Source organism: Osmerus eperlanus, chromosome 6 (genome assembly GCF_963692335.1).
Source record: "Osmerus eperlanus chromosome 6, fOsmEpe2.1, whole genome shotgun sequence".
Lineage (NCBI taxonomy): Eukaryota > Metazoa > Chordata > Actinopteri > Osmeriformes > Osmeridae > Osmerus > Osmerus eperlanus.
This window is the reverse complement of record NC_085023.1, coordinates 14,576,573-14,588,603: the sequence shown is the minus strand read 5'-3', so window position 1 is coordinate 14,588,603 and position 12,031 is coordinate 14,576,573. Positions and strand designations below refer to the sequence as shown.

The following is a 12,031-nucleotide window of genomic DNA, read 5'->3' as shown; positions in this document are numbered from 1 at the left end:
TTCTTTGTACTCTATGCCAAAAAGGTTATTTTAATCTGAAGTGCCATTTGAGTCTAAGATGATGTACACTGGGTTATTAACTGGCTATTGTGGCTGGAATGAAATGAAAAGGAATGAAAATAAACCCATTATTGTGGGTTAACTATTAACTGGGTAGGTTAACCTACCAGCCGATTCACAATGTTGCAGCAACCTACTGGCAATGTTGCTACAATGCTGGGTGTCAGCTGGGGAGTTAACTTACCCGGGTGTGTCACTGTTACGCCCCCTCCAATGGCTCGGAAGAGGAGGAGCACGCAACTGCCCAAGGCCTCACAGTGGTGAAGGGAACAGGAGGGTAGCGCCAATAATTGTTTGCCACACCAAAATGCCGTGCACACAGGTTTTAATAAGTACACAGATGCACATACATATACTCATAGGGAGGGAGGACAACAGGCAAAGGGTTAGGAGTAGGGCAGTGCCAGCGGTCTGTCAAATCAAAGAAATAATACAAAAAGACCCTGAGCTTCCCTACCCTTCTACTCCTGCCTGACACAACCTATTCTACAACTTACCTCACTGCTACAATACACAGGGTGACAGCCGCTAGCTTCTAACCTAGTGTATTTAACAATGAGTTACCTACGGTTGTATGTAAACCCCAGGGTGTCTTACCTAGCCCTACTCCACCGACATCTAGGTGGGACCAGGGTCTACAAATACAAATAAACAATCAACAAAAACAAAGCTTTTACAGTTCTCTCAATAACACAAGCTCGTACTGCTTGCTCAACCAAAAGCTCTTACCAACCTCCCTCACCCCCCCACCCCCAGGGTGTGGAGCTCTCCTGATTGGCCAACGAGGAGCCTTGATGGACACGCCCACGTCATCAGCCGGAAACGCACCACACCTGAGAGGCATCAGATAGGAAGAGAGAGAGAGACAAACAGCCCATCTCCCCAAAGAGAAAGAGACCGTAGCAGTCACATAACCTGCTTTCTGGAATACCCCCCTGGCCAACTATAGGGCTTCAAAAACATGTGGATTGACTAAAGGTAATCAATGTACATACCTACAATAAGAGTAGATAACTCAAAGAAGAGTTATCCAATCCAAATCTCCATGCTACATTTTCCAGGTGGTATTGTGGTGTGTATTGAGTTCACCCTTTCACACAAACAAAGTAATCTCGAAGAAGAGCAGGAAGGAAAAATAATTTATCTGTCCTTTTGTTCTGTCGCATGTTGTTTTAATAAGCATACTAAACATGCAATAGGCAACAAAAAGCAGGCAAATGTAAGTACTACAGAAACATTTCCATACAAATCACAACAACAGGAAAATTGCAACACACTGAATGTACATTCTACCAAGGACACATTGCTTCTATTGATCTGTAAGAGAAAGCATCAAAAAGAAGCACACAAACAGCACAGAGAAAATCCTGTCACTGCTTTTTAAAGGCATAGTAACAGTAAATACCTATAGTTCTGGTGCCTGCATGCGGTATGAGGTGAGAATATCAGAGAAAATATTACTGGCATTGTAACGTGGAGTGTAAAAGAAGGTTAGAACATGAGAGGCCAAAATTATGCCAAGATCTAAGATTCTTGTAAGTCTCAAAGTGTTTTCAGACTGATCAAAACATGTCAAAGGAACATAGAGTAGTGATGCAACATCTTCACAGATTCTGTCTGACCTGAGAGATCAGAATTCAATTACAAACATCCAGTTGTTGAAAAAATTACATAATTAATTCTGTAAGCAAAGCATGAATGAAAGTACAACACTATAAAAAATGCATTTTGTACATTCATGTTCAACATTGGCCCACTGTACATTAGATTATCGTCCGTATCCGACAGTGTAGTTGAACACACATTTTCGAAATTCACATCAGCTTTCTGTCTTCCACAGTAATAAGGTATACTCAAAATAAAATACACCCAAGACTCCTCTCCACAATAAAATGTACACAGTCTCTACCAGTAGACCAACATCAACTCAAATGTAAAACAGTTGTTAAGTATAAACAGTTTTATGTTTACTGAATTGGGTCGTCACTTCATAGGAATACACTCCACCACCTCAGTTACAGTTATGTTGAAGGTTCTCGGATCAGTCTCCTCCACTGTCTTGCTGGGTGCGTAAGAGGACCTCCAGCGCAGCAGCACAATCCTCTTCAGGTACTTGACCGTGTTGTTCTTCACGCTGACAAAGCAGAAAGTGTTGATCATGCTGTTGCTCATGGCGATGCACTCGATGATGTAGAAGGCCACCAGCGAGTTCTTCTGGCGGGAGATGAATGTCGGGTGGAAGTCCCGCAGGATGGTGAAGCTGTAGTACGGCGCCCAGCACAGGATGTAGGCGGTGAGGATCCCGATCAGCACCATCACCGTCTTCCTGCGGCAGCGTAGCCTCTTCCTGATCTGCTCCGTCTGGAAGCCGGGAACGCTCTTGAACCACAGATCCCGTGAGATCCGGGCGTAGCACATGACCATGACCACCACGGGCCCAACAAACTCCAAGGCAAAGACGATCATGAAGTAGGAGCGGTAATAGGCCTGCTGGTCCACGGGCCAGATCTGGGCACAGAACACCTTGTGTGTGGTCTGGGCGTCGGCATTTCTGTGTGGGTACATGGTCTCAGAGGTGAAGTAGGCAGAAGGGATGGAGATGAGGATGGGGACGATCCACACCCCTGTGATCACGCAGTAGGCTGTCTGGTAGTTCATGCGTGGCCTGAGGGGGTGCACGATGGCCATGTACCTAATGAGGGGAGAATGGAAAAGTCAGAGGTTGCTCCAGCCATTCTGCATGCCTGTGATGCCTTTCTTTCTTCTTTATCTGCTTCCAAATCGTATCACTTTTATTTAGGAACTGCCAAGAAAGGTCAGTTCTGGGTTTCAAAGCTTTACGGCAGTCATCAAACCAATACATGTCAGTACAGCCTTCTCTCCTTTTCGAAATAGGTAATTGTAGCTAAGAAATACTTAGCCTAAAAGATTCTGGTATGTCAAAGCCAGCAGGGAACTGGAGGTCAGCCTGTGATGAGTAATCTCTCAAACTGTTCTGGTGAGTAGGCTAATTCAGATTGATACAGTTACTTGTGATGGCTTTCTAGTTAAAGTTTAAAATGGATGAACAATAACAGCCAATATGACATGATGATATCTAACATTACCTGAAATAACTAAATTCATCATTCAATATTGTCATTCAATATCGTTTTTTTTCTAAACGTTCTTTGTGTACTGTGTGCTGAAGCTGCGAATGGTCCCTGACCTAGGAAAGACACCATGCACTGAAAGGACGTTCAGCAGTGATATACGTGTTATACAGCAGCTAGCTGTATAACACATATAACCCCAACACAACATTGTCTCTCATTTACACACAGTGTTCCTACACTGAAGACACCAATATACTTTAGATTGTGGGCTTTCATCAGAAGCACTTGTGGTGAGAATTAGCCTCCCTGTGGAGCTGCTTTGAAGTAAAATTTGGCATGAATAAAAATAATTTCCCTTTTTCCTTTTGTGGGCTTCAGTCTTTGTAATTCTAATTCTATTGAAAAAAAGGTTAGTCCTTTTCTCTAGAGCCCTACCAGGTCAAATGTACCTGCAGTCACTGTTTTGACCTTCCCTTAAGCCTATAGCTGTGACAAAAGAAAATACAATATAATGTATGAACATCCAATGGCCACTAGAAAAAAGAGAACCCCATGTTTACGTAAAACAGCTCAAAATTGCATTCATGCAGATACACACTTTCTCATTCCCCCACTCACTCACGCACACAAACACACTCACAGACACACACGCTTGACGTAAGATGGCAGTCAGCTTGGACGCACCCACCTGTCCACAGCGATGGCCAGCAGGGCATTGGTAGACACATACAGAGACACAGTCCTCAGGTAGTTCAAAGAGGCACACAGCACCAGACCGTGGTCCCAGGACAGCTGCTTGACCAGGTAGTATTCCACCAGGAACGGGCAACACACCACCGCCACGATGAAGTCTGAAATGGCCAGGTTGGCGATGAGCAGGTTGGTGAGGTTTCGCAGCTTCTTATAACGTGCCAGCGTGGCAATAAAGAGGAAGTTCCCGACACCACAGACTAGCATGATGCAGATGAGAACCACGCTGATGACAATGGTGGCCACGAAGAAGGCCTGGCCCTTTGTGGTGTCCGGTAACTCGTCATTAGAAAGGTTGTAGTCCAGGTCGTACTGATCCAGGAATGGGTCCTGCTCGCTCCCCAGGACTGTGCCCTGCGTCCCTGCCACGTACACTGCAGCCAAGTGACTCATGTTGGAGTCTCCCATGTCTCACCAAGTTCCCAATATACAGCTGCTTTCAAGTGTTCAATTTGACTGACTGATTTTTTTTTTCCAATTTTGTGGGAGTACAACTCAAATTCTGCAAAAACAACAACAATAATATTTAATGACGTTTTTGTTTTCTGTGATTACTCAAAAGTATTATTTTGTATGTTGAGGCATAGAAGTTGATGAGGCAGGATGCCCCCAGGAGCGTAGTTAGTACATGTCCACTCAAAAGAGTGTCAAAAGAACCTCTTTATTTATAAAGGAATGATAAAGAGTTGATACAAATTACTCTTTAATTAAGTATGCAGCCAAGTGGGAAATGTGTTCCTTTCCTTCTGAGAAACAATGTTGTATAAGAGATCATTGAATGTCTGTCTAAACAGTTAAATAAATAAGTACAGTTTGAATTTTAGTATGCACACTGATTTGGTATTTATTGTTTTTAACTCAAAGATCATGGTGGGGACAACTAGATCATGTGTGTGTGTGTGTGGGAGGGGGGGTGAAGGTCTGACAGGAGTAGGGAAACACAGATCATTGTTTGGAAAATAATTTTCAGAGTATGAAAATTCATCAGACCACTCATGTATATCACCATACAAGGAACAGCCAAAATGGAGCAATTGAATCACTTACAATGGATTACAATGGAATACAATTTAAATACTAGGCTATAGATAATGAAGTGGATCAACTGTCTAATTTTATATTTTATCTAAATTAATATCATCGATGGGGACCTGCAAAAGAATCACATCCAGCTAATCCCATTCCTATCCATAGGCTACAAATAAAATAAACAGTTTATCAAATCTAGTTTATCATAAAAAATACGCCAACAATTGACATCTTATTCTAATGATCTGTTTATCTGATCGACTGATCAAATATTTTAAGTGGCAAAAAAAACATTCTGATCTATCTCCTCCATCTAGTCCTCCACCATCACACAGTACAGAAAAGAGGATAAGATGACTAAGAAATCCAGAAAAAGGTTCCAAAAAGACAATTGAGTCGCAGTCATTATTTATCAACGATGTCAGCAGGTATACTTACTTTTCAATGTCTGTCGCGGACTTCAAAGATGCGTAAACCTCGAGAACGAAGGACACTTTTCCCGCGGTTTAAAAAATAGATGATTCTCTCCATCACCTCAAGTAAATGTGTCGATGTCCTTCTCTCTCTTCGAACGCGCTCCTTCTAAATAGAAAAGTTATCTTGGTGTCCTATCCCTCTGGTGTAGATCGGCTATATGACGCAGAATGATGCTCCCGAGCTCGTTGGAGAGGATGATTTCCATATTTTGGAAGGATTGGGCTCAGGGTGAAGGGGTAGAGTGACAGAATGGAGCATTGAAGCATTTACAGTAACCACTGATTCAGAATGTATCCACAAACATATTATGTCTTATCTTGACATAATTTGTATTGCCAAGCCCTGTAACTATAGCCTAGAAAATACGATAGTGTTCTAAAGTATGACATTTGAGGATTTTATTTCCATCCCAGTTATTTTATTAAAATCCTTATTAACATCTGTAACCCCAATCTTCTGTGAAACAATGCCAAAATTGCTTCCCTAAGCCAGTGGATGACATGCTACTATTAACATTAATTTGTATCCAGTAATACAATTCAAATCAGAGGAATTTTCTGTCAGGAGGCTAGTTGATGTCTCCATATTATGTTGAAAAATATAGCATTACTTTAACACCAGGGAACATGAAAATTCAGCCATGTCTCTCTCATTCAGGTATAATAATGACTGTATATTGTCTAACGTTGAAACAAACCATTTCAAGCAAATAGCAATCAGCATTCTTGGTAGGGATGAATATAATGAGGTAATTTTCTCAGATTGTTGTCAGCAATAAAACAGAAACCCCTAACTTCTACAGCCACTTTCTACCAGTGCTGTCTACTCAATTTTCCTTATGTTATCATTTTTATTTTGTCTGGTGCCAGACAAACAGGCCTCTGCTGGACTGTAAGAAAACTATGCAGCAATTCCCTTCTTTTCATTTTCTCTGGGGCAGAGCTTTGACCAGACTCCTGAAAAGTTGTGTGAGATACAGTATACACTGTGGGTATTTATTCAAGGTAGGATATTGGCAAAATGGTAGCAGTGGGATGTGAGATATTGTCCTGAAAATGATGGAAAGTTGTTTTTGTGGTCCCCATGCCCTCCTCACTCCAAGCAATATTTCTACTGTAATGTGTTTTTCCCTGTCAAATGTACAATGATTTTGCTGCTTGTCAGAATCACTTTGTCACTCCTGCAGCGCATGCTATTTTCTGTCCATGACTATATGTTACAAGTCGCCAAATATCACCTTTCAAAGCATTCCAAACATACTTTGTTTTGCGGCCGTAACACACCATAACACTGGTTCCAGACATCTTCACCTGGTTAGCACATCTTGATAAGAAAGACTGTACATGAAGTCAAACATATCTCAAGGCAATCTATCCCCATCCATCCCTCTTAGTTTTATCACTCTCTAAATACACAAGGAACTGCTCTCCTCTGGAGCAGACAGCAAACCTGCCCAGCAGGATCAACGTAAAGCTTCCATCTCCACATCTGCCAGTTCTTTGATCTCACCCAACTTTAGGATTCACAACCCCTCGTAACAAATGAATATGGAGGATAAGTGTACCAGATCCATTGTTTTCGATCCACTGCAAAAGCATATGCAAAAGCAAAAACTCTACAGACTCTGAACAGGTTATGGCAGATTGAAAGCAGCTTTATGGGCAGTTGGGGGATAGAGATCAGTAATAATGGCAATATCCATACCGTTATATCTAGACTTTAAATCTTAGAGGATTGCTTGTTTGCTGGCCTGTCAGTTTGTCTGCAATGCTGACTTTGCGATGTCCCTGTAATTAGATCATTCGTTTATGCCACAATAATTGTTCAGCATAAACTACCACATTAATCGTGGACATTGTTGATGGTACCCTTTTTAGTTTTTGCATGTGTGTGTACACATGTACATGTGTGTTTGTGTTCACTGATATTGTTGGTCATAAACACTTTGACAGAAAGTTTTCCCCTTTTATGATTTATGTGATGTAACAGTGAGTACTTTGGCAGTTAATGCAGTAAATTGGTTTGTGCAATATTGCATTCTTGTCCAACTTCCTTCTTCAGGGAGACACATGCTCCCTCCCACTGTACCTATCAATTAAATTGGACCTATAGGAGAACCGGGACAGGCCTTGCGGCAGAATGGTAACTGTAATGATGTAAGGTGCATTTTAACTGCATGTGGATTGAGCTTACCTAGGGAGGGATGCCATTATTAAAGCATGTCACATTTTACAATTGAGTTTCTAACCGTTTTTTAAGGGTTTTCTGTGTACTGATGAACCAGTCATTTCGCCTCAGCTCTATGAAGTAATGTGCATGATTGTGTTGATATAAGAAACGTGTGATAATTTCTTCTGGCAAATACTTACATGTATTTTTCAATACATACAAATGATTTAAACAGAGCAGACCTGTCACAAGCAGGGCATTTGGAGTGGTCTTGGTGACCCCCCCCCCCCTTTTCTAGGCACAGAAATGCTGACATAAAACAATGGGGCATGTGCCCCATTCAGCCTTTGGCAGAGAGCTCCCAGATCTGTCCAGAGTGACACTGTTACTGAATATCCACCCCATACCCCTGGCAGAGCCCAGGGCAATGACCACACACCCACACACAAGCCTTCATGTGCTGAGTGGTACCCTCTCTTTCTCTCTCTCCCTCTCTCTCTTAGAAAAAACTAGATTTGGGTCATGAAAAAGAGCATACAGTACCTAACTACTGCATAATCCTTTAGCATTTAACTAAAACAGGTATATTAAATACCTATTTGAGGTCACTGGTTCACTGACACAGATTTTGTGAAAGAGATAAAGAGAGATAACATTTGTCAATTTATTTTAAAAAAGAGATATTTTGAGAGATATTTGTGCTTACTGCTTCACCCATGGACAAATGGACATTATAACAAGGGAAAATATGATAGGCAATGATAGGCTAAACCTTAGGAACACAAACTGCTGTACTAAATTTGAAAACTAAACGAAACCATTTGTTATTTTTTAGAGTTATAATGGTATCAGGTTGATCAAATGGTCTGCCATTGCACCATTCCATCAAATCATCAGTTGAATTGTCAGTCAATCATCTCATTTGAAATGTTTGCACTACCAATCAATATCTTTCATTTTCCTGTAGGCTTGCCAGTTTTCTGCGGGTTATTATACAGTATATTTGTGTTTGTTGAGGTTCATTCATAGGCAAGGCAATCCACTTATGTGTTGATGTTTAAAGCCTTGCCAGTTTGGCTGCATGTTCAGACCAAAACAAAAGCTATTTTTTTCTAAATCAAACAGATCTAGAACTACAGCTGATCGTAAACAAAGGGGGCTCTCATAATAGTCTGTTTGACGCAGCAGTGTTCTCTTCTCGCCAAGCCTCTCGTTGTTTTGGTCTTTCTGTCCTATCATCATTCCCCAAGCTTTTGTAACCTTAATCACAAAGGCGTCAACAATATCTGGAAGCCACCACGCGCGTGGCTTGCGTGGTCACCGGCAGGTGGGAGATTTTGGGGGGCTATTTCGCGGCCGGCAAGGGCCGGGCATCGTTTAGTCTAGCATGAGACTGTGGAGGGTGAGCATCCGAGTTTTCACACGCTAAAGGTGCTGAAGGGGACCACGCACACCGGGGATAACATCAACCCAGGCAGCGGAACAGCGTCAACAGCATGTTCAAGACCAGCTACCTGCGCGAAGTGCGCAAGGAAAAGTATGAGCGCTCCGACGTTTTTGAGGAGCCCTCTAGTTCGGATGCATCAGCCGGTGCCTCTGCTATCCAGGGATGGGAGAGCCTCCAGGAGCTCAACAGCCGTTTTGCCCGTTACATAAACCGGGCGCGGGTACTGGAGCAGCGTAACGCCGTGTTCCGTAAGCAGCTGGAAACGCTACAGCGCATGGAAGAGGCCAGCGGCCTGGAAGAGGCCTTTACTGAGCAGATCAATCTCAACCGCCAGCGTATCCGCGAGCTCTCAGCAGACCATGCAAAACTCAACCGCGAGCTGAAAGATGCTTGCCGTATGCTGGATGAGTATACCAACAAGTATGTGGCAATGTACTGTAGCGATGCCTCTTCCCTATGTAATGTATTGTTATTTTTTATATTAGTTGGTTGTCATATGGCTGTGGTGTAAGCTACGGTATGCAGCCAATGGACAGTTAATTGTAAATCATTTCGAGAGGTTTGCAAACATACAAATGTCAGTTTTAAAACGACACTGGAAATACAGAAAGGGTGCATAAAGGATAGACCGCTGATGATAATGAAGAATACACTATATTTGTCCATCATCATAAACACACATGCAGGAGTTGGGACAATTTAGAACATACACACAGGAGCAGTGATCAGTCACATCAAGGGGGCCACAGCCAAGTGCTCTCCTCATGTTCTGGCCAGGGACATGGCCAAGAGAGAAACATAGGGGTTATTTGTGGAGGAAACCCATGTGAGTACCAGTATAACATGCAAACTCCACAGAGTAAGGCCCTAGATGGTCCACCTGAGCACCAAACTGTACCACAAGCAGGAATCGAACCCAGGGCCTTTTTGCTGTTGGTGTCACCATACCACAGATAATGTTGAGTGTGGTGTTAGTGACACTCTGGATCGTTCAGACAAGACTAGGATGGAAACAGGGTAACATAATGAGAGATGTGGCTTTGTTAGAAGTAGGGGCGTTTAAAAACAAGAGTAGCGAGAAGAATTAGAATGCAATCACCGTAATAGTTGAAAGAAAATGTCACAGCGGTTTGAACATTCTTCTTATCGGCAGGCAAAATGTAAATGAAAATCGAATCTTTGTTTTCTTTGTAGATATAGAAATGAATGTGAATATCAGGAGCAACTTCGAGGCACATTGGAACAACTCAACAAGGTATGCTTTTGAATTAAATGTAACTTAACAAATATGAATAATTATATACATGCTTCACTGTTTCCTTAACTCAAACAGTGAGTGATTTTAGTAATGATGCAGCAATCAGTCAAAATATAGTGATGTACCTCATTGTGGTTGGTATGTCTTCACACACCCATATTGTAAGGCATTATCCAATACTATATAATATATACTTGACTTGACTATAATAATAATGGCCACGTTTCACAGATTCGTTTAGAAGCTCTCAACGCTAAGAGCTTCTTAGGAGCGTTCTAAGAGCGCTCTAGAACGCTCTTAGAACGCTCCAATATATGTATTTGCAGCATAATACTTGGATAACCTTGGATAAATGGTTTGGTTTATTATTGATACCTCATCTCCCTCCTTCTCTTCTCCTTTCTAACAGGAAGCAGACTCTGCTCTTCTGGGCAATCTGGAGTATCAGATTCAGTCCCAGTTTCTTCAGGATGACATCAACTCTACCAAAGACAGACACAAGAAGGTCAGTGATGTAATAGTCAGCAAACTTTAGGTTACCACTGACATTAATTCTCAGCTGAGCGAAGCATTCCTAAAAATCTCTGTTCAATCCTAATAGAGCCTCAGGTTAACTCCACAGTACACACTAAATGTACCTACAATATTGACTATACGGTAAGTCAGATAGCTCAGAAAGCCAGTGAATATTACCATATTGACAACTGCCAGAAAAAACTATAACAATCCAATCATAGGATACTCAAATTTAATTAATGTGTAATTGCTTTAATAATCCTACTTAGTGGCAGGATGTTTACCAAGAAAAAAAAACACTTATTTGCCCACTCCTTGGGTTATTAAGTGTTTCATTGCACACATATTTATTGGTAATTTGTTTATACTGAAAACTGAGCTCAGAAAACACAGCATAATGAGAGATTAAGATTGCATGATAGTGATTATGGGCTCAACCGCAGGCTATACAATTTCACACCTCTTCTCTAATATGGCTATAGTGCTATTAAAGGACATGAAAGGCAAAAAAGACTGTTCCCCACCTCAACCTCCCCAATCCCCCCTTTCTTATAACAGTACTTTGCAGTACTTTGTTCAATCAGTTCGACCATCTTATAATGGCATCATTTACCTAGACTGAGTCTCCTGCACGACAACATCTGAAAAGAAGGTACTAACCGTGTACGGTAAACACAATGTCCTTGCGATCTATCGACTTGTCTCTTTGTCTGACCTTTTATGTTATATAAGGTCTCAAATGCATTATGCATTAAGGGTTCAAATGCATTATGACATTGAATACCTTTAGAAAACATGCAGCCCATGCATACATACAAGCTACAACAAAGACAGATATTGTGCATTTTCTCTCCTCTCAACCTAATCACCAGACATTGATCACATTATGTCATGCAAATCAATGCGTCTTTGTTGTACTGTAAAAGTGGTGTACGTAAGGGTCAGTGGAGGAGCCACATCATCAAAGAGACAGTCAATAGATCGACCATGACATTGTGTGTCCCCTGCATTGTTTCGACTTTATTTTCAGATGTAATTGTGGAGGAGATGCAGCCCTGGTAAATGTGCCAATATAAGATGGTCGATCTGATGGAATAAACAACTTCGGTTATAAAACACCGTTAAGGGCAATGTCGTAGTATACATAACTGTCTGGTGATGTTACAATGCAGTGAGCATCTTTCCACTTTGTGGAATGTGCCAGGAGAGTATTTCATGTATGCCATGAAC

The 12,031-nt window shown here is 41.7% G+C and overlaps 2 protein-coding genes across 2 annotated transcripts; one reads left to right on the top strand and one right to left on the bottom strand.

The window, feature by feature from the left end:
- Nucleotides 1-1,498: 1,498 nt before the first annotated feature.
- Nucleotides 1,499-5,466, bottom strand: prokr1b (prokineticin receptor 1b). The gene is made up of 3 exons (XM_062464630.1): nucleotides 5,373-5,466; nucleotides 3,844-4,407; nucleotides 1,499-2,752 (listed from the first exon to the last, which is right to left on the bottom strand). Exons 2-3 carry the CDS (start codon nucleotides 4,311-4,313, stop codon nucleotides 2,044-2,046), a joined length of 1,179 nt encoding a protein of 392 aa, XP_062320614.1. The 5' UTR covers nucleotides 4,314-4,407; nucleotides 5,373-5,466; the 3' UTR covers nucleotides 1,499-2,043.
- Nucleotides 5,467-8,869: 3,403 nt separating this feature from the next.
- On the top strand, nucleotides 8,870-10,820 carry LOC134022772 (filensin). Its single transcript, XM_062464520.1, has 3 exons — nucleotides 8,870-9,447; nucleotides 10,222-10,282; nucleotides 10,695-10,820. Exons 1-3 carry the CDS (start codon nucleotides 9,077-9,079, stop codon nucleotides 10,818-10,820), a joined length of 558 nt encoding a protein of 185 aa, XP_062320504.1. The 5' UTR covers nucleotides 8,870-9,076.
- Nucleotides 10,821-12,031: the final 1,211 nt, after the last annotated feature.

Excerpts from the sequence above, each read along its gene's own strand:
- prokr1b (XM_062464630.1), bottom strand. The coding sequence starts at position 4,313 with ATGGGAGACTCCAACATGAGTCACTTGGCTGCAGTGTACGTGGCAGGG. Across the intron at positions 2,753-3,843 it reads CTGGCCATCGCTGTGGACAG|GTACATGGCCATCGTGCACC; the intron begins GTGGGTGCGTCC and ends TCCCCTCATTAG.
- LOC134022772 (XM_062464520.1), top strand. The coding sequence starts at position 9,077 with ATGTTCAAGACCAGCTACCTGCGCGAAGTGCGCAAGGAAAAGTATGAG. Across the intron at positions 9,448-10,221 it reads CTGGATGAGTATACCAACAA|ATATAGAAATGAATGTGAAT; the intron begins GTATGTGGCAAT and ends TTTTCTTTGTAG. Across the intron at positions 10,283-10,694 it reads CATTGGAACAACTCAACAAG|GAAGCAGACTCTGCTCTTCT; the intron begins GTATGCTTTTGA and ends CCTTTCTAACAG.